Below are 27,588 nucleotides of genomic sequence, written 5' to 3' on the forward strand. Positions count from 1 at the left end.
ATGTATATGGAGGAGACATCATCAGGCGGTAAGAATGTTATGTATATGGAGGAGACATCATCAGGCGGTAAGAATGTTATGTATATGGAGGAGACATCATCAGGCAGGGAGTATGTTATGTATATGGAGGTGACATCATCAGGCGGTAAGAATGTTATGTATATGGAGGTGACATCATCAGGCGGTAAGAATGTTATGTATATGGAGGTGACATCATCAGCAGGTAAGAATGTTATGTGTATGGAGGTGACATCATCAGGCGGTAAGAATGTTATGTATATGGAGGTGACATCATCAGGTGGTAAGAATGTTATGTATATGGAGGTGACATCATCAAGCAGTAAGAATGTTATGTGTATGGAGGTGACATCATCAGGCAGTGAACATGCTTTAAGAGGTTTGCATGACTTCCCCTGAACTACTATTAAAAAAACACTTCTCCTGCACTGCTACTACTATAAAATCACTACCCCTGCACTGCTACTACTATAAAATCACTACTCTTCCAACTCCTTCTAGCATGTACCTGATATCTCATCACCTTTCTGGTGTCATGGACCTTTAATCCAAAGGCTGATGATAGTGTCACAGGACTCAATGCTGCCTCCTATAAGTAGTTACCTGCAGTGAAAGGAAATATCTGTGATAAGACCCTTCATTTGAAGTGAATGGAAACATACCTGGGAACACAGCTGGGGGAGCATCTGTCCACTTCCCATGTAGCAAAGAGGTTCATGGGAACAGGTACAGGGCCAGGCCCCTCAGGCTTAGTTATTGTCACTCCGCTTAGGCTGGGTCCTGCTTCTAACCCCCGTCCAAGACACAACAACGTATTCCCGCCATTGCCGGATGGACTGACAGCGTTGCTGAGGAGAAGGCCTCCAACTTTGTCCGCCATCATCTGTTCTGAAGAAGTACAGAACCTGGAATGGGACAGGATAACAATAAGGCTGCAGTTACACTGGACGGATCCATAAACAGCACAGAAACCCACCAGAAAGCATCAGGGAAGCCAAGTCCAACTACAGGGCAGGAATATCAGAACCATAACAGAATTATAATAAGGACCGTGGGCCATTAGCCGTGTATGGAGGAGAGGGGTCTCGATCATCACTATAAGGAGGGGCTCTTTACAGTAAGGGCGGTAACAGTGCTGAATATACCGACCACAAGAGGTAGTGATGCCAGAATCAATAACAAGGTAACGACAGGAGAAGTCCTCTAACATGTGGTCCTCACAACAGGAGGGTGAATAATTTCTGATCAGCAGGTTCTGATATATAGATCCAACCTGGTCCTGAGCGTGCCGGACAACACAGCGTACAAAGCTGAAGCCGGGCACATCAAGAGCATCTGAAAACTCAACAGGCAGGAGAACTCTAGATATAAAGCTTCCCCAACTGTAGAGTACCGCTCCATTTACATAGAATAGAACCCAAGACCGGGTATAGGGTGTAAGGGGTCATATTAAATGTAGAGATTATACAGTATACAGGGCTCATACAGTATACAGGGCTCATACAGTATACAGGGCTCATACAGTATACAGGGCTCATACAGTATACAGGATGTAGGGCTCATACAGTATACAGGGCTCATACAGTATACAGGATGTAGGGCTCATACAGTATACAGGGCTCATTCAGTATACAGGGCTCATACAGTATACAGGGCTCATACAGTATACAGGGCTCATACAGTATACAGGGCTCATACAGTATACAGGATGTAGGGCTCATACAGTATACAGGGCTCATACAGTATACAGGATGTAGGGCTCATACAGTATACAGGGCTCATTCAGTATACAGGGCTCATACAGTATACAGGGCTCATACAGTATACAGGATGTAGGGCTCATACAGTATACAGGGCTCATACAGTATACAGGGCTCATACAGTATACAGGGCTCATACAGTATACAGGATGTAGGGCTCATACAGTATACAGGGCTCATTCAGTATACAGGGCTCATACAGTATACAGGGCTCATACAGTATACAGGATGTAGGGCTCATACAGTATACAGGGCTCATACAGTATACAGGATGTAGGGCTCATACAGTATACAGGGCTCATTCAGTATACAGGGCTCATACAGTATACAGGGCTCATACAGTATACAGGATGTAGGGCTCATACAGTATACAGGGCTCATACAGTATACAGGGCTCATACAGTATACAGGGCTCATACAGTATACAGGATGTAGGGCTCATACAGTATACAGGGCTCATTCAGTATACAGGGCTCATACAGTATACAGGGCTCATACAGTATACAGGGGTCATACAGTATACAGGATGTAGGGCTCATACAGTATACAGGGCTCATACAGTATACAGGATGTAGGGCTCATACAGTATACAGGGCTCATTCAGTATACAGGGCTCATACAGTATACAGGATGTAGGGCTCATACAGTATACAGGATGTAGGGCTCATACAGTATACAGGGCTCATACAGTATACAGGGCTCATACAGTATACAGGGCTCATACAGTATACAGGGCTCATACAGTATACAGGGCTCATACAGTATACAGGGCTCATACAGTATACAGGGCTCATACAGTATACAGGATGTAGGGCTCATACAGTATACAGGGCTCATACAGTATACAGGATGTAGGGCTCATACAGTATACAGGGCTCATTCAGTATACAGGGCTCATACAGTATACAGGGCTCATACAGTATACAGGATGTAGGGCTCATACAGTATACAGGGCTCATACAGTATACAGGGCTCATACAGTATACAGGGCTCATACAGTATACAGGGCTCATACAGTATACAGGGCTCATACAGTATACAGGATGTAGGGCTCATACAGTATACAGGGCTCATTCAGTATACAGGATGTAGGGCTCATACAGTATACAGGGCTCATACAGTATACAGGATGTAGGGCTCATACAGTATACAGGGTGCAGGGCTCATACAGTATACAGGATGTAGGGCTCATACAGTATACAGGGCTCATACAGTATACAGGGCTCATTCAGTATACAGGATGTAGGGCTCATACAGTATACAGGGCTCATACAGTATACAGGATGTAGGGCTCATACAGTATACAGGGTGCAGGGCTCATACAGTATACAGGATGTAGGGCTCATACAGTATACAGGGCTCATACAGTATACAGGGCTCATACAGTATACAGGGCTCATACAGTATACAGGATGTAGGGCTCATACAGTATACAGGGCTCATTCAGTATACAGGATGTAGGGCTCATACAGTATACAGGGCTCATACAGTATACAGGATGTAGGGCTCATACAGTATACAGGATGTAGGGCTCATACAGTATACAGGGCTCATACAGTATACAGGGCTCATACAGTATACAGGGCTCATACAGTATACAGGGCTCATACAGTATACAGGATGTAGGGCTCATACAGTATACAGGGTGCAGGGCTCATACAGTATACAGGGCTCATACAGTATACAGGGCTCATACAGTATACAGGATGTAGGGCTCATACAGTATACAGGGCTCATACAGTATACAGGATGTAGGGCTCATACAGTATACAGGATGTAGGGCTCATACAGTATACAGGGCTCATACAGTATACAGGATGTAGGGCTCATACAGTATACAGGGTGCAGGGCTCATACAGTATACAGGATGTAGGGCTCATACAGTATACAGGGCTCATACAGTATACAGGATGTAGGGCTCATACAGTATACAGGATGTAGGGCTCATACAGTATACAGGGCTCATACAGTATACAGGGCTCATACAGTATACAGGATGTAGGGCTCATACAGTATACAGGATGTAGGGCTCATACAGTATACAGGGCTCATACAGTATACAGGATGTAGGGCTCATACAGTATACAGGGTGCAGGGCTCATACAGTATACAGGATGTAGGGCTCATACAGTATACAGGGCTCATACAGTATACAGGGCTCATACAGTATACAGGGCTCATACAGTATACAGGATGTAGGGCTCATACAGTATACAGGGTGCAGAGCTCATACAGAGTGTAGGGCTCATACAGGGTGCAGGACTCATACAGTATACAGGGTGAAGTGCTCATACAGAATACAGGGTGCAGGGCTCATACAGTATACAGGGCTCATACAGTATACAGGGTGAAGTGCTCATACAGTATACAGGGTGCAGGGCTCATACAGTATACAGGGTGCAGGGCTCATACAGTATACAGGGCTCATACAGTATACAGGGTGCAGAGCTCATACAGTATACAGGGCTCATACAGTATACAGGGCTCATACAGTATACAGGGTGCAGGGCTCATACAGTATACAGGGTGCAGGGCTCATACAGTATACAGGGTGCAGGGCTCATACAGTATACAGGGCTCATACAGTATACAGGTTGCAGGGCTCATACAGTATACAGGGTGCAGGGCTCATACAGTATACAGGGCTCATACAGTATACAGGGCTCATACAGTATACAGGGCTCATACAGTATACAGGATGTAGGGCTCATACAGTATACAGGGTGCAGGGCTCATACAGTATACAGGGCTCATACAGTATACAGGATGTAGGGCTCATACAGTATACAGGGCTCATACAGTATACAGGATGTAGGGCTCATACAGTATACAGGGTGCAGGGCTCATACAGTATACAGGGTGCAGAGCTCATACAGTATACAGGATGTAGGGCTCATACAGTATACAGGGCTCATACAGTATACAGGGCTCATACAGTATACAGGGCTCATACAGTATACAGGATGTAGGGCTCATACAGTATACAGGGTGCAGAGCTCATACAGAGTGTAGGGCTCATACAGGGTGCAGGACTCATACAGTATACAGGGTGAAGTGCTCATACAGAATACAGGGTGCAGGGCTCATACAGTATACAGGGCTCATACAGTATACAGGGTGAAGTGCTCATACAGTATACAGGGTGCAGGGCTCATACAGTATACAGGGCTCATACAGTATACAGGGTGCAGAGCTCATACAGTATACAGGGCTCATACAGTATACAGGGTGCAGGGCTCATACACTATACAGGGCTCATACAGTATACAGGTTGCAGGGCTCATACAGTATACAGGGTGCAGGGCTCATACAGTATACAGGGCTCATACACTACACAGGGCTCATACAGTATACAGGTTGCAGGGCTCATACAGTATACAGGGTGCAGGGCTCATACAGTATACAGGGCTCATACAGAATACAGGGTGCAGGGCTCATACAGTATACAGGGCTCATACAGGATGCAGGGCTCATACAGTATACAGGGTGCAGGGCTCATACAGTATACAGGTTGCAGGGCTCATACAGTATACAGGGTGCAGGGCTCATACAGTATACAGGGTGTAGGGCTCATACAGTATACAGGGCGCATACAGTATACAGGGCTCATACAGAATACAGGGTGCAGGGCTCATACAGTATACAGGATGTAGGGCTCATACAGTATACAGGATATAGGGCTCATACAGTATACAGGGTGCAGGGCTCATACAGTATACCGGATATAGGGCTCATACAGTATACAGGGTGCAGAGCTCATACAGTATACAGGGCTCATACAGTATACAGGATGTAGGGCTCATACAGTATACCGGATATAGGGCTCATACAGTATACAGGGTGCAGAGCTCATACAGTATACAGGGCTCATACAGTATACAGGATGTAGGGCTCATACAGTATACCGGATATAGGGCTCATACAGTATACAGGGTGCAGGGCTCATACAGTATACAGGATGTAGGGCTCATACAGTATACCGGATATAGGGCTCATACAGTATACAGGGTGCAGAGCTCATACAGAGTGTAGGGCTCATACAGGGTACAGGATGTAGGGCTCATACAGTATACCGGATATAGGGCTCATACAGTATACAGGGTGCAGGGCTCATACAGTATAGAGGATGTAAGGCTCATACAGTATACAGGGCTCATACAGTATACAGGGCTCATACAGTATACAGGGCTCATACAGTATACAGGGTGCAGGGCTCATACAGTATACAGGGTGCATGGTTCATACAGTATACAGGATGTAAGGCTCATACAGTATACAGGGCTCATACAGTATACAGGGCTCATACAGGATGCAGGGCTCATACAGTATACAGGGCTCATACAGGATGCAGGGCTCATACAGTATACAGGGCTCATACAGGATGTAGGGCTCATACAGTATACCAGGTGCAGGGCTCATACAGTATACAGGGTGCAGGGCTCATACAGTATACATGATGTAGGGCTCATACAGTATACAGGGCTCATACAGTATGCAGGGTGCAGAGCTCATACAGAGTGCAGGGATCACAGTATACAGGGTGCAGGGCTCATACAGTATACAGGGTGCGGGGCTCATACAGTATACAGGGTGCGGGGCTCATACAGTATACCAGGGTGCAGGGCTCATACAGTATACAGGGCTCATACAGTATACAGGGTGCGGGGCTCATACAGTATACAGGGTGCAAGGCTCAGACAGTGAACAGGGTGCAGTGCTCATACAGTATACAAGGTGCAGGGCTCATACAGTATACAGGGCTCATACAGTATACAGGGTGCAGGGCTCATACAGTATACAGGGCTCATACAGTATACAGGGTGCAGGGTTCATACAGTATACAGGGCTCATACAGTATACAAGGTGCAGGGCTCATACAGTAGACAGGGCTCATACAGTATACAGGGCTCATACAGTATACAGGGCTCACAGTATACAGGGCTCATACAGTATACAGGGCTCATACAGTATACAGGGTGCAGGGCTCATACAGTATACAGGGTACAGGGCTCATACAGTATACAGGGTGCAGGGCTCATACAGTATACAGGGCTCAGGGTATACAGGGTGCAGGGCTCATACAGTATACAGGGTGCAGAGCTCATACAGTATACAGGGTGCAGAGCTCATACAGTATACAGGGTGCAGAGCTCATACAGCATACAGGGCTCATACAGTATACAGGGCTCATACAGTATACAGGGTGCAGAGCTCATACAGTATACAGGGTGCAGAGCTCATACAGCATACAGGGCTCATACAGTATACAGGGCTCATACAGTATACAGGGTGCAGAGCTCATACAGTATACAGGGCTCATACAGTATACAGGGCTCATACAGTATACAGGGTGCAGGGCTCATACAGTATACAGGGTACAGGGCTCATACAGTATACAGGGCTCATACAGTATACAGGGTACAGGGCTCATACAGTATACAGGGCTAATACAGTATACAGGGTGCGCTGCTCATACAGTATACAGGGTGCAGGGCTCATACAGTATACAGGGTGCGGGGCTCATACAGAATACAGGGTGCGGGGCTCATACAGTATACAGGGCTCATACAGTATACAGGGTGCAGGGCTCAGACAGTATACAGGGTGCAGGGCTCAGACAGTATACAGGGTGCAGGGCTCAGAAAGTATACAGGGTGCAGGGCTCAGAAAGTATACAGGGTGCAGGGCTCAGACAGTATACAGGGCTCATACAGTATACAGGGTGCAGGAATCATACAGTATACAGGGTGCAGGGCTCATACAGTATACAGGGTGCAGGGCTCACAATATACAGGGCTCATACAGTATACAGGGTGCAGGGCTCATACAGTGTAGAGGGCTCATACAGTATACAGGGCTCATAGAGTATACAGGGTGCAGGGCTCATACAGTATACAGGGTACAGGGCTCATACAGTATACAGGGCTCAGGGTATACAGGGTGCAGGGCTCATACAGTATACAGGGTGCAGAGCTCATACAGTATACAGGGTGCAGAGCTCATACAGTATACAGGGTGCAGAGCTCATACAGTATACAGGGCTCATGCAGTATACAGGTTGCAGGGCTCATACAGCATACAGGGCTCATACAGTATACAGGGCTCATACAGTATACAGAGCTCATACAGCATACAGGGCTCATACAGTATACAGGGCTCATACAGTATACAGGGGTCATACAGTATACAGGGTGCAGAGCTCATACAGTATACAGGGCTCATACAGTATACAGGGTGCAGGGCTCATACAGTATACAGGGTGCAGAGCTCATACAGTATACAGGGTGCAGGGCTCATACAGTATACAGGGTGCAGAGCTCATACAGCATACAGGGCTCATACAGTATACAGGGCTCATACAGTATACAGGGGTCATACAGTATACAGGGTGCAGAGCTCATACAGTATACAGGGCTCATACAGTATACAGGGTGCAGGGCTCATACAGTATACAGGGTGCAGGGCTCATACAGTATACAGGGCTCATACAGTATACAGGGCTCATACAGTATACAGGGCTCATACAGTATACAGGGTGCAGGGCTCATACAGTATACAGGGTGCGGAGCTCATACAGTATACAGGGTGCGGGGCTCATACAGTATACAGGGTGCGGGGCTCATACAGTATACAGGGTGCGGGGCTCATACAGTATACAGGGTGCGGGGCTCATACAGTATACAGGGTGCGGGGCTCATACAGTATACAGGGTGCGGGGCTCATACAGTATACAGGGCTCATACAGTATACAGGGTGCAGGGCTCAGACAGTATACAGGGTGCAGGGCTCAGACAGTATACAGGGTGCAGGGCTCAGAAAGTATACAGGGTGCAGGGCTCAGACAGTATACAATGTGCAGGGCTCAGACAGTATACAGGGCTCATACAGTATACAGGGTGCAGGAATCATACAGTATACAGGGTGCAGGGCTCATACAGTATGCAGGGTGCAGGGCTCATACAGTATACAGGGCTCATACAGTATACAGGGTGCAGGAATCATACAGTATACAGGGTGCAGGGCTCATACAGTATACAGGGTGCAGGGCTCACAATATACAGGGCTCATACAGTATACAGGGCTCAAACAGTATACAGGGTGCAGGGCTCATACAGTGTAGAGGGCTCATACAGTATACAGGGCTCATAGAGTATACAGGGTGCAGGGCTCATACAGTATACAGGGCTCATACAGTATACAGGGTACAGGGCTCATACAGTATACAGGGTCATACAGTATACAGGGTGCATGGCTCATACAGTATACAGGGTGTAGCGTGGGGGTCATACAGTATACAGGGCTCATACAGTATACAGGGCTCATACAGTATACAGGGTGCAGGGCTCATACAGTATACAGGGTGCGGGGCTCATACAGTATACAGGGCTCATACAGTATACAGGGTGCAGGGCTCATACAGTATACAGGGTGCGGGGCTCATACAGGGTGCAGGGCTCACACAGTATACAGGGTGCAGGGCTCACACAGTATACAGGGTGCAGGGCTCATACAGTATACAGGGTGCAGGGCTCATACAGTATACAGGGTGCGGGGCTCATACAGATTACAGGGTGCGAGGCTCATACAGAATACAGGGTCCGAGGCTCATACAGTATACAGAATGCGGGGCTCATACAGTATACAGGGTGCAGGGCTCATACAGTATACAGGGTGCAGGGCTCATACAGTATACACGGTGCGGGGCTCATACAGTATACACGGTGCGGGGCTCAAACAGTATACAGGGCTCAGACAGTATACAGGGCTCATACAGTATACAGGGTTCATTAAGTATACAGGGTTCATTAAGTATACAGGGTTCATACAGTATACAGGGTTCATACAGTATACAGGGTTCATACAGTATACAGGGTGCAGGGCTCATACAGTATACAGGGTTCAGGGATCATACAGTATACAGGGCTCATACAGTATACAGGGCTCATACAGTATACAGGGCTCATACAGTATACAGAGCTCATACAGTATACAGGGTGCAGGGATCATACAGTAAACAGGGTGCAGGGCTCATACAGTATACAGGATGTAAGGCTCATACAGTATACAGGGCTCATACAGTATACAGGGTGCAGGGATCATACAGTATACAGGGCTCATACAGTATACAGAATGCAGGGCATATATACTAGGTGAGGGGGGACACATATATACTAGGTAAGGGGGGAACATATATACTAGGTGAGGGGGGACACATATATACTAGGTGAGGGGGGGACACATATATACTAGGTGAGGGGGGGACACATATATACTAGGAGAGGGGGGACACATATATACTAGGTGAGGGGGGGACACATATATACTAGGTGAGGGGGGACACATATATACTAAGTGAGGGGGGGACACATATATACTAGGAGAGGGGGGACACATATATACTAGGAGAGGGGGGACACATATATACTAGGTGAGGGGGGGGACACATATATACTAGGTGAGGGGGGACACATATATACTAGGTGAGGGGGGACACATATATACTAGGAGAGGGGGGACACATATATACTAGGTGAGGGGGGGACACATATATACTAGGTGAGGGGGGACACATATATACTAGGTGAGGGGGGACACATATATACTAGGAGAGGGGGGACACATATATACTAGGTGAGGGGGGACACATATATACTAGGTGAGGAGGGACACATATATACTAGGTGAGGGGGGGACACATATATACTAGGTGAGGGGGGACACATATATACTAGGTGAGGGGGGACACATATATACTAGGTAAAGGGGGGACACATATATACTAGGAGAGGGGGGGACACATATATACTAGGTGAGGGGGGACACATATATACTAGGTGAGGGGGGGACACATATATACTAGGTGAGGGGGGACACATATATACTAGGTGAGGGGGGACACATATATACTAGGAGAGGGGGGACACATATATACTAGGAGAGGGGGGACACATATATACTAGGAGAGGGGGGACACATATATACTAGGTGAGGGGGGGGACACATATATACTAGGTGAGGGGGACACATATATACTAGGTGAGGGGGGACACATATATACTAGTTGAGGGGGGACACATATATACTAGGTGAGGGGGGACACATATATACTAGGTGAGGGGGACACATATACTAGGTGAGGGGGGACACATATACTAGGTGAGGGGGGACACATACTAGGTGAGGGGGGACACATATACTAGGAGAGGGGGGACACATATATACTAGGTGAGGGAGGACACATATATACTAGGTGAGGGGGACACATATATACTAGGTGAGGGGGACACATACATACTAGGTGAGGGGGGACGCATATATACTAGGTGAGGGGGGACGCATATATACTAGGTGAGGGGGGACGCATATATACTACGTGAGGGGGGACACATATACCACGTGAGGGGGGACATATATACTAGGTGGGGGGACATATATACTAGGTGGGGGGACATATATACTAGGTGAGGGGGGACGCATATATACTAGGTGAGGGGGGACGCATATATACTAGGTGAGGGGGGACGCATATATACTAGGTGAGGGGGGACACATATACTAGGTGAGGGGGGGGACACATATATACTAGGTGAGGGGGGACACATATACTAGGTGAGGGGGGACACATATACTAGGTGAGGGGGGGGACACATATATACTAGGTGAGGGGGGACACATATACTAGGTGAGGGGGGACACATATACTAGGTGAGGGGGACACATATACTAGGTGAGGGGGGACACATATACTAGGTGAGGGGGGACACATATACTAGGTGAGGGGGGACACATATACTAGGTGAGGGGGGACACATATACTAGGTGAGGGGGGACACATATACTAGGTGAGGGGGGACGCATACTAGGTGAGGGGGGACACATATGCTAGGTGAGGGGGGGACACATATGCTAGGTGAGGGGGGGACACATATGCTAGGTGAGGGGGGGACACATATATACTAGGTGAGGGGGGACACATATATACTAGGTGAGGGGGGGACATATATACTAGGTGAGGGGGGACATATATACTAGGTGGGGGGACATATATACTAGGTGGGGGGGACATATATACTAGGTGAGGGGGGGACATATATACTAGGTGGGGGGACATATATACTAGGTGAGGGGGGACATATATACTAGGTGGGGGGGACATATATACTAGGTGGGGGGACGCATATATACTAGGTGAGGGGGGACGCATATATACTAGGTGAGGGGGGGACACATATATACTAAGTGAGGGGGGACACATATATACTGGGTGAGGGGGGACACATATATACTAGGTGAGGGGGGACACATATATACTAGGTGAGGGGGGACACATATATACTAGGTGAGGGGGGACACATATATACTAGGTGAGGGGGGACACATATATACTAGGTGAGGGGGGACACATATATACTAGGTGAGGGGGGGACACATATATACTAGGAGAGGGGACACACATATATACTAGGTGAGGGGGGACACATATATACTAGGTGAGGGGGGACACATATATACTAGGTGAGGGGGGAAACATATATACTAGGTGAGGGAGGACACATATATACTAGGTGAGGGGGGACACATATATACTAGGTGAGGGGGGACGCATATATACTAGGTGAGGGGGGACGCATATATACTAGGTGAGGGGGGACGCATATATACTAGGTGAGGGGGACGCATATATACTAGGTGAGGGGGGACACATATATACTAGGTGAGGGGGGACACATATATACTAGGTGAGGGGGGACACATATATACTAGGTGAGGGAGGACACATATATACTAGGTGAGGGAGGACACATATATACTAGGTGAGGGGGGACGCATATATACTAGGTGAGGGGGGACGCATATATACTAGGTGAGGGGGGACGCATATATACTAGGTGAGGGGGGACGCATATATACTAGGTGAGGGGGACGCATATATACTAGGTGAGGGGGGACACATATATACTAGGTGAGACACATATATACTAGGTGAGGGGGACCTATACTAGATGAGGGGGGCACATATATACTAGGTGAGGGGGGCACATATATACTAGGTGAGAGGGGCACATATATACTAGGTGGGGGGACACATATATACTAGGTGAGGGGGGACACATATATACTAGGTGAGGGGGGACCCATATATACTAGGTGAGGGGGGGCCACATATATACTAGGTGAGGGGGGACCACATATACACTAAGTGAGGGGGGACACATATATACTAGGTGAGGGGGGACACATATATACTAGGTGAGGGGGGACACATATATACTAGGTGAGGGGGGACACATATATACTAGGTGAGGGGGGACACATATATACTAGGTGAGGGGGACACATATATACTAAGTGAGGGGGGGACACATATATACTAAGTGAGGGGGGGACACATATATACTAGGTGGGGGGGACACATATATTAGGTAAGGGGGGGACATATATACTAGGTGAGGGGGGACACATATATACTAGGTGAGGGGGGACACATATATACTGGGTGAGGAGGGACACATATATACTGAGTGAGGGGGGACACATATATACTGAGTGAGGTGGGACACATATATACTAGGTGAGGGGGGACACATATATACTAGGTGAGGGGGGACACATATATACTAGGTGAGGGGGGACACATATATACTAGGTGAGGGGGGACACATATATACTAGGTGAGGGGGGACACATATATACTAGGTGAGGGGGGGACACATATATACTAGGAGAGGGGACACACATATATACTAGGTGAGGGGACGACACATATATACTAGGTGAGGGGGGGACATATATACTAGGTGAGGGGGAACACATATATACTAGGTGAGGGGGGACACATATATACTGGGTGAGGGGGGACACATATATACTGAGTGAGGTGGGACACATATATACTAGGTGAGGGGGGACACATATATACTAGGTGAGGGGGGACACATATATACTAGGTGAGGGGGACACATATATACTAGGTGAGGGGGGACACATATATACTAGGTGAGGGGGGACACATATATACTAGGTGAGGGGGGACACATATATACTAGGTGAGGGGGGGACACATATATACTAGGAGAGGGGGGGACACATATATACTAGGAGAGGGGACACACATATATACTAGGTGAGGGGGGACACATATATACTAGGTGAGGGGGGACACATATATACTAGGTGAGGGGGGACACATATATACTAGGTGAGGGGGGGACACATATATACTAGGTGAGGGGGGGACACATATATACTAGGTGAGGGGGACACATATATACTAGGTGAGGGGGGGACACATATATACTAGGTGAGGGGGGGACACATATATACTAGGTGAGGGGGGACCACATATATACTAGGTGAGGGGGGACACATATATACTAGGTGAGGGGGGACACATATATACTAAGTGAGGGGGGACACATATACTAGGTGAGGGGGGACACATATATTAGGTGAGGGGGGACACATATATAATAGGTGAGGGGGGACACATATATACTAGGAGAGGGGGGACACATATATACTAGGAGAGGGGGGACACATATATACTAGGTGAGGGGGGGGGACAAATATATACTAGGTGAGGGGGGACACATATATACTAGGTGAGGGGGGACACATATATACTAGGTGAGGGGGGACACATATATACTAGGTGAGGGGGGACACATATATACTAGGTGAGGGGGGACACATATATACTAGGTGAGGGGGGACACATATATACTAGGTGAGGGGGGACACATATATACTAGGTGAGGGGGGACACATATATACTAGGTGAGGGGGGACACATATATAGTAGGTGAGGGGGGACATATATACTAGGTGAGGGGGGGGCATATATATACTAGGTGAGGGGGGACATATATACTAGGTGAGGGGGGACATATATACTAGGTGAGGGGGGACATATATACTAGGTGAGGGGGGGACACATATATACTAGGTGAGGGGGGACACATATATACTAGGTGAGGGGGGGACATATGTACTAGGTGAGGGGGTACACATATATACTAGGTGAGGGGGGGACACATATATACTAGGTGGGGGGACATATATACTAGGTGGGGGGGACACATATACTAGGTGGGGGGACACATATACTAGGTGGGGGGGGACACATATACTAGGTGGGGGGGACACATACTAGGTGGGGGGGGGACACATACTAGGTGGGGGGACATATATACTAGGTGGGGGGGACATATATATACTAGGTGAGGGGGGACACATATATACTAGGTGAGGGGGGACATATATACTAGGTGAGGGGGACATATATACTAGGTGAGGGGGGACACATATATACTAGGTGAGGGGGGACATATATATTAGGTAAGGGGGGACATATATATACTAGGTGAGGGGGGCACCTATATATTAGGTGAGGGGGGACATACATACTAGGTGGGGGGGACACATATACTAGGTGGGGGGCATATGTACTATGTGAGGGGGGACACATATATACTAGGTGGGGGGGACACATATATACTAGGTGAGGGTGGGACACATATATACTAGGTGAGGGGGGACACATATATATACTAGTTGAGGGGGACATATATACTAGGTGAGGGGGGGACACATATATACTAGGTGGGGGGGACATATATACTAGGTGAGGGGGGACACATATATACTAGGTGAGGGGGGGACATATATATACTAGGTGAGGGGGGACACATATATACTAGGTGAGGGGGGACACATATATACTAGGTGGGGGACATATATATATACTAGTTGAGGGGGGACACATATATACTAGGTGAGGGGGGACCACATATATACTAGGTGAGGGGGGACACATATATACTAGGTGAGGGGGGACACATATATACTAGGTGAGGGGGGACACATATATACTAGGTGAGGGGGGGACATATATACTAGGTGAGGGGGGGACACATAAACTAGGTGAGGGGGACATATATACTAGGTGAGGGAGGGACATATATATACTAGGTGAGGGGGGACACATATATACTAGGTGGGGGGGACACATATATACTAGGAGAGGGGGGACCACATATATACTAGGTGAGGGGGGACCACATATATACTAGGTGAGGGGGGACACATATATACTGGGTGAGGGGGACATATATATACACTAGGTGGGGGGGACATATATACTAGGTAAGGGGGGGACATATATATACTAGGTGAGGGGGGGACATATATACTAGGTGGGGGGGACACATATATACTAGGTGAGGGGGGACACATATATACTGGGTGAGGGGGACATATATATACACTAGGTGGGGGGGACATATATACTAGGTAAGGGGGGGACATATATATACTAGGTGAGGGGGGGACATATATACTAGGTGGGGGGGACACATATATACTAGGTGAGGGGGGACATATATATATATATACACTAGGTGGGGGGGACATATATACTAGGTAAGGGGGGACATATATATATACACTAGGTGAGGGGGGACATATATACTAGGTGAGGGGGGACACATATATACTAGGTGGGGGGGACATATATACTAGGTGGGGGGGACACATATATACTAGGTGAGGGGGGACACATATACTAGGTGAGGGGGACATATATACTAGGTGGGGGGACATATATACTAGGTGGGGGGACATATATACTAGGTGGGGGGACACATATATACTAGGTGGGGGGGGGCACATATATACTAGGTGAGGGGGGACATATATACTAGGTGGGGGGACACATATATACTAGGTGGGGGGACACATATATACTAGGTGAGGGGGGACATATATACTAGGTGGGGGGACACATATATACTAGGTGAGGGGGGGACATATATACTAGGTGGGGGGGACACATATACTAGGTGAGGGGGGGACATATATACTAGGTGAGGGGGGACATATATATACTAGGTGAGGGTGAACACATATATACTAGGTGAGGGGGGACACATATATACTAGGTGGGGGGGACATATATATATACTAGGTGAGGAGGGACACACATATATATATATACTAGGTGAGGGGGGACACATATATATACTAGGTGAGGGGGGACACATATATACTAGTAGAGGGGGGACATATATACTAGGTGAGAGGGGGACATATATAGTAGGTGAGGGGGGACATATATACTAGGTGAGGGGGGGGCATATATATACTAGGTGAGGGGGGGGCATATATATACTAGGTGAGGGGGGACATATATACTAGGTGAGGGGGGACATATATACTAGGTGAGGGGAGACATATATACTAGGTGAGGGGGGGACACATATATACTAGGTGAGGGGGGACACATATATACTAGGTGAGGGGGGGACATATGTACTAGGTGAGGGGGTACACATATATACTAGGTGAGGGGGGGACACATATATACTAGGTGGGGGGACATATATACTAGGTGGGGGGGACACATATACTAGGTGGGGGGACACATATACTAGGTGGGGGGGACACATATACTAGGTGGGGGGGGACACATACTAGGTGGGGGGACATATATACTAGGTGGGGGGGACATATATATACTAGGTGAGGGGGGACACATATATACTAGGTGAGGGGGGACATATATACTAGGTGAGGGGGACATATATACTAGGTGAGGGGGGACACATATATACTAGGTGAGGGGGGACATATATATATACTAGGTGAGGGGGGACACATATATACTAGGTGAGGGGGCACCTATATATTAGGTGAGGGGGGACATACATACTAGGTGGGGGGACACATATACTAGGTGGGGGGCATATGTACTATGTGAGGGGGGACACATATATACTAGGTGGGGGGGACACATATATACTAGGTGAGGGTGGGACACATATATACTAGGTGAGGGGGGACACATATATATACTAGTTGAGGGGGACATATATACTAGGTGAGGGGGGGACACATATATACTAGGTGGGGGGGACATATATACTAGGTGAGGGGGGACACATATATACTAGGTGAGGGGGGGACATATATATACTAGGTGAGGGGGGACACATATATACTAGGTGAGGGGGGACACATATATACTAGGTGAGGGGGGACACATATATACTAGGTGGGGGACATATATATATATACTAGTTGAGGGGGGACACATATATACTAGGTGAGGGGGGACCACATATATACTAGGTGAGGGGGGACACATATATACTAGGTGAGTGGGGACACATATATACTAGGTGAGGGGGGGACACATAAACTAGGTGAGGGGGACATATATATACTAGGTGAGGGGGGACACATATATACTAGGTGGGGGGGACACATATATACTAGGAGAGGGGGGACACATATATACTGGGTGAGGGGGGACACATATATACTAGGTGAGGGGGGACACATATATACTGGGTGAGGGGGACATATATATACACTAGGTGGGGGGGACATATATACTAGGTGAGGGGGGGACATATATACTAGGAGAGGGGGGACACATATATACTAGGTGGGGGGGACATATATACTAGGTGAGGGGGGACATATATACTAGGTGGGGGGGGACACATATATACTAGGTAAGGGGGGACATATATATATACACTAGGTGAGGGGGGACATATATACTAGGTGAGGGGGGACATATATACTAGGAGAGGGGGGACACATATACACTAGGTGGGGGGGACATATATACTAGGTGAGGGGGGGGCATATATACTAGGTGGGGGGGGACACATATATACTAGGTAAGGGGGGACATATATATATATACACTAGGTGAGGGGGGACACATATATACTAGGTGGGGGGGGACATATATACTAGGTGAGGGGGACACATATACTAGGTGGGGGGACATATATACTAGGTGGGGGGACATATATACTAGGTGGGGGGACACATATATACTAGGTGGGGGGGGACACATATATACTAGGTGAGGGGGGACATATATACTAGGTGGGGGGACACATATATACTAGGTGGGGGGGACACATATATACTAGGTGAGGGGGGACACATATACTAGGTGAGGGGGACATATATACTAGGTGGGGGGACACATATATACTAGGTGAGGGGGGACATATATACTAGGTGGGGGGACACATATATACTAGGTGGGGGGGACACATATATACTAGGTGAGGGGGGACATATATACTAGGTGGGGGGACACATATATACTAGGTGAGGGGGGGACATATATACTAGGTGGGGGGACACATATACTAGGTGAGGGGGGACATATATACTAGGTGGGGGGGACATATATACTAGGTGGGGGGGACACATATATACTGGGTGGGGGGGGACATATATACTAGGTGGGGGGGACATATTAGACTTCCGGTTTTAGGGGTCTGGGGAATTTCTCACCGGTAGATGTTGGGATTCAGCAGGGCTGTGATTTAGTGATGTCACAGTCATGTGATCAAGTAGAGATGATGGGGTGGAGCCTCCATGACAGCTCTATGTATTACTGTTACCAAGGCAACAAGATGCCTCTCAGAACCTCTGCAGCTAGGCCTCTACCATAATTACCTTAAAACATGTACAGCCCTACCATACATGACCTAATACATGAACCTACTACCGTAATTACCCCTATACATCAACCTACTACCGTAATTACCCCTATACATGAACCTACTACCGTAATTATCCCTATACATGAACCTACTACCGTAATTACCCCTATACATGAACCTACTACCGTAATTATCCCTATACATGAACCTACTACCGTAATTACCCCTATACATGAACCTACTACCGTAATTACCACTATACATGAACCTACTACCGTAATTACCCCTATACATGAAACTACTACTGTAATTACCCCTATACATGAATCTACTACCGTAATTACCACTGTACATTAACTACTACCGTAATTACCCCTGTACATGAACCTACTACCGTAATTACCACTATACATGAACCTACTACCGTAATTACCCTTCTACATGAACCTACTACCGTAATTACCCTTCTACATGAGCCTACTACCGTAATTTCCCTTCTACATGAACCTACTACCGTAATTACCCTTCTACATGAACCTACTACCGTAATTACCCGTCTGCATGAACCTACTACCGTAATTACCCTTCTAGATGAACCTACTACCGTAATTACCCTTCTACATGAACCTACTACCGTAATTACCCTTCTAGATGAACCTACTACCGTAATTACCCTTCTACAGGAACCTACTACCGTAATTACTCTAATACATGAACATTTGTACTTGTGACACATTGAATGTATCGACCAAATTTTACCACTAACATAAAGTACAGTGTTTATTTTTTTTTAAAATAACAATTGAGAAAATTTTGAAAAATAAAATATTCCTAAAGTAAAAAGTTTCTGCTTGTTGGGTCTCGTCCACATGTAACGGAATTGCTGCGTATTTTCTGCCTGGAATTGTGGATAGAAAACACGCAGCAGAAAAGTGGGGGAGATTTATTGTCGTCCATGCGCTGCGTGAAACTTCCATCCCAAAATTGACCTGCGTTGCGTGTTGTTTGTTCTGCAGCCGTCGGCGTGGACTGAGCGTCTTCCAGCATTTTCTGCAGCGGTTCCGTGACGTGTGGACGAGCCCGTAGTCACAGCGCACAGAACAGTCGCCGGTTCACGTTTCCCGCGTCTCTTCTTCAGGACGACATCGTTTTCTGAACGTCCTGATGTTTTTCTGGGACATTACGAGGATTAGACGTTTAGCAGCGATTTCTCAAGAACTTTTCCTGAACCTATTTTTGCAAGGAACAATTCAGCTGTGAAGCGGCTTTGAGGGGCCCCACATTACAAACCCCCATAAATCACCCCATTTTCACCCCTTCGACATCCGCCATATACAGTGGAGGCCGGGAGGGAAAGCACGGACGGGCTAAACAAAAATAATTAAATATTTAAAAAACGCCAGAATCGCGGTTTGTTTTTTTGGTCACTTCTACAAATAAATGTAAAAAAAAAAGAAATCTAAAGTGATCAAAAACTCTCATGTACCCCGAAATGTTACCAAAAAAACAACAGCCCTCCCACGGCTCGACGGAAAAATGTAAAAAAAAGTCACGAAAATTACATTTATTTTGTGCCGCCAAATTCTAACAATTCGCAAAAAAACAAAACAAAAACCACGTAAGAGTCGGTATCCGGGGATGTTCACACGAGGTCATTATGTCCGTAATTGACGGACGTATTTCGGCCGGAAGTCCCGGACAGAACACACTGCAGGGAGCCGGGCATCATAGTTATGTACGAGGCTAGGAGTGCTAAGTGCAAACAATGAACACCCTGAACAGAGGTGGACTGACCCATAATGCTGTGTCTCAAGGCATGGCGACCTGCCCCGACGCGCGTTTCGGCTTCCGCCTTTGTCTGGGGGTCATTGTTTGCACTTCGCACTTTCTCTGATACTGCACACCAACGTCTATGTGGATATATAACGTCTATGTGGATATATAACGTCTATGTGGATATATAACGTCTATGTGGATATATAACGTCTATGTGGATATATAACGTCTATGTGGATATATAACGTCTATGTGGATATATAACGTCTATGTGGATATATAATGTCTATGTGGATATATAATGTCTATGTGGATATATAACGTCTATGTGGATATATAATGTCTATGTGGATATATAATGTCTATGTGGATATATAACGTCTATGTGGATATATAACGTCTATGTGGATATATAACGTCTATGTGGATATATAATGTCTATGTGGATATATAATGTCTATGTGGATATATAACGTCTATGTGGATATATAATGTCTATGTGGATATATAACGTCTATGTGGATATATAACGTCTATGTGGATATATAATGTCTATGTGGATATATAACGTCTATGTGGATATATAATGTCTATGTGGATATATAATGTCTATGTGGATATATAATGGGTATGTGGATATATAACGTCTATGTGGATATATAATGTCTATGGGGATATATAACGTCTATGTGGATATATAACGTCTATGTGGATATATAATGTCTATGTGGATATATAACGTCTATGTGGATATATAACGTCTATGTGGATATATAACGTCTATGTGGATATATAACGTCTATGTGGATATATAATGTCTATGTGGATATATAACGTCTATGTGGATATATAACGTCTATGTGGATATATAACGGCTATGTGGATATATAATGTCTATGTGGATATATAATGTCTATGTGGATATATAATGTCTATGTGGATATATAATGTCTATGTGGATATATAATGTCTATGTGGATATATAATGTCTATGTGGATATATAACGTCTATGTGGATATATAATGTCTATGTGGATATATAACGTCTATGTGGATATATAACGTCTATGTGGATATATAACGGCTATGTGGATATATAATGTCTATGTGGATATATAATGTCTATGTGGATATATAATGTCTATGTGGATATATAACGTCTATGTGGATATATAACGTCTATGTGGATATATAACGTCTATGTGGATATATAACGTCTATGTGGATATATAATGTCTATGTGGATATATAATGTCTATGTGGATATATAACGTCTATGTGGATATATAACGTCTATGTGGATATATAACGTCTATGTGGATATATAACGTCTATGTGGATATATAATGTCTATGTGGATATATAACGTCTATGTGGATATATAACGTCTATGTGGATATATAATGTCTATGTGGATATATAACGTCTATGTGAATATATAACGTCTATGTGGATATATAATGTCTATGTGGATATATAACGTCTATGTGGATATATAACGTCTATGTGGATATATAACGTCTATGTGGATATATAACGTCTATGTGGATATATAATGTCTATGTGGATATATAACGTCTATGTGGATATATAATGTCTATGTGGATATATAATGTCTATGTGGATATATAACGTCTATGTGGATATATAATGTCTATGTGGATATATAACGTCTATGTGGATATATAACGTCTATGTGGATATATAACGTCTATGTGGATATATAACGTCTATGTGGATATATAATGTCTATGTGGATATATAATGGGTATGTGGATATATAATGTCTATGTGGATATATAACGTCTATGTGGATATATAACGTCTATGTGGATATATAATGTCTATGTGGATATATAACGTCTATGTGGATATATAACGTCTATGTGGATATATAACGTCTATGTGGATATATAATGTCTATGTGGATATATAATGTCTATGTGGATATATAACGTCTATGTGGATATATAATGGGTATGTGGATATATAATGTCTATGTGGATATATAACGTCTATGTGGATATATAACGTCTATGTGGATATATAATGTCTATGTGGATATATAATGTCTATGTGGATATATAATGTCTATGTGGATATATAATGTCTATGTGGATATATAATGTCTATGTGGATATATAATGTCTATGTGGATATATAATGTCTATGTGGATATATAATGGGTATGTGGATATATAATGTCTATGTGGATATATAACGTCTATGTGGATATATAACGTCTATGTGGATATATAATGTCTATGTGGATATATAATGTCTATGTGGATATATAATGTCTATGTGGATATATAACGTCTATGTGGATATATAACGTCTATGTGGATATATAACGTCTATGTGGATATATAACGTCTATGTGGATATATAACGTCTATGTGGATATATAATGTCTATGTGGATATATAACGTCTATGTGGATATATAACGTCTATGTGGATATATAACGTCTATGTGGATATATAACGTCTATGTGGATATATAATGTCTATGTGGATATATAATGTCTATGTGGATATATAATGTCTATGTGGATATATAATGTCTATGTGGATATATAATGGGTATGTGGATATATAACGTCTATGTGGATATATAATGTCTATGGGGATATATAACGTCTATGTGGATATATAACGTCTATGTGGATATATAATGTCTATGTGGATATATAACGTCTATGTGGATATATAACGTCTATGTGGATATATAATGGGTATGTGGATATATAACGTCTATGTGGATATATAATGTCTATGGGGATATATAACGTCTATGTGGATATATAACGTCTATGTGGATATATAATGTCTATGTGGATATATAACGTCTATGTGGATATATAACGTCTATGTGGATATATAACGTCTATGTGGATATATAATGTCTATGTGGATATATAATGTCTATGTGGATATATAATGTCTATGTGGATATATAACGTCTATGTGGATATATAACGTCTATGTGGATATATAACGTCTATGTGGATATATAACGTCTATGTGGATATATAATGTCTATGTGGATATATAATGTCTATGTGGATATATAACGTCTATGTGGATATATAACGTCTATGTGGATATATAACGTCTATGTGGATATATAACGTCTATGTGGATATATAATGTCTATGTGGATATATAACGTCTATGTGGATATATAACGTCTATGTGGATATATAATGTCTATGTGGATATATAACGTCTATGTGAATATATAACGTCTATGTGGATATATAATGTCTATGTGGATATATAACGTCTATGTGGATATATAACGTCTATGTGGATATATAACGTCTATGTGGATATATAACGTCTATGTGGATATATAATGTCTATGTGGATATATAACGTCTATGTGGATATATAATGTCTATGTGGATATATAATGTCTATGTGGATATATAACGTCTATGTGGATATATAATGTCTATGTGGATATATAATGTCTATGTGGATATATAACGTCTATGTGGATATATAATGTCTATGTGGATATATAATGTCTATGTGGATATATAACGTCTATGTGGATATATAATGTCTATGTGGATATATAACGTCTATGTGGATATATAACGTCTATGTGGATATATAACGTCTATGTGGATATATAACGTCTATGTGGATATATAATGTCTATGTGGATATATAATGGGTATGTGGATATATAATGTCTATGTGGATATATAACGTCTATGTGGATATATAACGTCTATGTGGATATATAATGTCTATGTGGATATATAACGTCTATGTGGATATATAACGTCTATGTGGATATATAACGTCTATGTGGATATATAATGTCTATGTGGATATATAATGTCTATGTGGATATATAACGTCTATGTGGATATATAATGGGTATGTGGATATATAATGTCTATGTGGATATATAACGTCTATGTGGATATATAACGTCTATGTGGATATATAATGTCTATGTGGATATATAATGTCTATGTGGATATATAATGTCTATGTGGATATATAATGGGTATGTGGATATATAATGTCTATGTGGATATATAATGTCTATGTGGATATATAATGTCTATGTGGATATATAATGTCTATGTGGATATATAATGGGTATGTGGATATATAATGTCTATGTGGATATATAATGTCTATGTGGATATATAATGTCTATGTGGATATATAATGTCTATGTGGATATATAATGTCTATGTGGATATATAATGTCTATGTGGATATATAATGGGTATGTGGATATATAATGTCTATGTGGATATATAACGTCTATGTGGATATATAACGTCTATGTGGATATATAATGTCTATGTGGATATATAATGTCTATGTGGATATATAATGTCTATGTGGATATATAACGTCTATGTGGATATATAACGTCTATGTGGATATATAACGTCTATGTGGATATATAACGTCTATGTGGATATATAATGTCTATGTGGATATATAACGTCTATGTGGATATATAATGGGTATGTGGATATATAATGTCTATGTGGATATATAATGTCTATGTGGATATATAATGTCTATGTGGATATATAATGTCTATGTGGATATATAACGTCTATGTGGATATATAATGTCTATGTGGATATATAATGTCTATGTGGATATATAATGTCTATGTGGATATATAACGTCTATGTGGATATATAATGTCTATGTGGATATATAATGGGTATGTGGATATATAACGTCTATGTGGATATATAACGTCTATGTGGATATATGTGTATGTAGATATATAATGGGTATGTGGATATATAACGTCTATGTGGATATATAACGTCTATGTGGATATATAACGTCTATGTGGATATATAACGTCTATGTGGATATATAATGTCTATGTGGATATATAACGTCTATGTGGATATATAACGTCTATGTGGATATATAACGTCTATGTGGATATATAACGTCTATGTGGATATATAACGTCTATGTGGATATATAACGTCTATGTGGATATATAACGTCTATGTGGATATATAACGTCTATGTGGATATATAACGTCTATGTGGATATATAACGTCTATGTGGATATATAATGTCTATGTGGATATATAACGTCTATGTGGATATATAACGTCTATGTGGATATATAACGTCTATGTGGATATATAACGTCTATGTGGATATATAACGTCTATGTGGATATATAACGTCTATGTGGATATATAACGTCTATGTGGATATATAACGTCTATGTGGATATATAACGTCTATGTGGATATATAATGTCTATGTGGATATATAATGTCTATGTGGATATATAACGTCTATGTGGATATATAACGTCTATGTGGATATATAACGTCTATGTGGATATATAACGTCTATGTGGATATATAATGTCTATGTGGATATATAATGTCTATGTGGATATATAACGTCTATGTGGATATATAACGTCTATGTGGATATATAAAGTCTATGTGGATATATAATGTCTATGTGGATATATAACGTCTATGTGGATATATAACGTCTATGTGGATATATAACGTCTATGTGGATATATAATGTCTATGTGGATATATATATAACGTCTATGTGGATATATAATGTCTATGTGGATATATAACGTCTATGTGGATATATAACGTCTATGTGGATATATAATGTCTATGTGGATATATAATGTCTATGTGGATATATAATGTCTATGTGGATATATAATGTCTATGTGGATATATAATGTCTATGTGGATATATAATGTCTATGTGGATATATAACGTCTATGTGGATATATAACGTCTATGTGGATATATAACGTCTATGTGGATATATAATGTCTATGTGGATATATAATGTCTATGTGGATATATAACGTCTATGTGGATATATAACGTCTATGTGGATATATAATGTCTATGTGGATATATAACGTCTATGTGGATATATAACGTCTATGTGGATATATAACGTCTATGTGGATATATAACGTCTATGTGGATATATAACGTCTATGTGGATATATAATGTCTATGTGGATATATAAAGTCTATGTGGATATATAACGTCTATGTGGATATATAACGTCTATGTGGATATATAATGTCTATGTGGATATATAATGTCTATGTGGATATATAACGTCTATGTGGATATATAACGTCTATGTGGATATATAACGTCTATGTGGATATATAACGTCTATGTGGATATATAACGTCTATGTGGATATATAACGTCTATGTGGATATATAACGTCTATGTGGATATATAACGTCTATGTGGATATATAACGTCTATGTGGATATATAACGTCTATGTGGATATATAACGTCTATGTGGATATATAATGTCTATGTGGATATATAACGTCTATGTGGATATATGTGTATGTGGATATATAATGGGTATGTGGATATATAACGTCTATGTGGATATATGTGTATGTGGATATATAATGTCTATGTGGATATATAATGGGTATGTGGATATATAATGTCTATGTGGATATATAATGTCTATGTGGATATATAACGTCTATGTGGATATATAACGTCTATGTGGA

The 27,588-nt window shown here is 43.1% G+C and overlaps 1 protein-coding gene across 3 annotated transcripts in view; it reads right to left on the minus strand.

The window, feature by feature from the left end:
* LOC142760355 (phosphofurin acidic cluster sorting protein 1-like) overlaps window positions 1-19,154 on the minus strand; it is a 278,801-nt gene extending 259,647 nt beyond the window's left edge. For 2 of the 3 annotated variants that reach the window (XM_075863541.1, XM_075863540.1), the window contains exons 1-2: window positions 19,101-19,154; window positions 681-923 (exon numbers count right to left, since the gene is read on the minus strand). In XM_075863541.1, the coding sequence (XP_075719656.1) occupies window positions 681-901 (221 nt within the window). In that variant the 5' untranslated portion in view covers window positions 902-923; window positions 19,101-19,154. Of the gene's footprint in view, window positions 1-526; window positions 641-680; window positions 924-19,100 lie in introns of those variants that run through there. The other variant, XM_075863542.1, reaches the window with a different exon arrangement.
* Window positions 19,155-27,588: the final 8,434 nt, after the last annotated feature.

Source organism: Rhinoderma darwinii, chromosome 4 (genome assembly GCF_050947455.1).
Source record: "Rhinoderma darwinii isolate aRhiDar2 chromosome 4, aRhiDar2.hap1, whole genome shotgun sequence".
Lineage (NCBI taxonomy): Eukaryota > Metazoa > Chordata > Amphibia > Anura > Rhinodermatidae > Rhinoderma > Rhinoderma darwinii.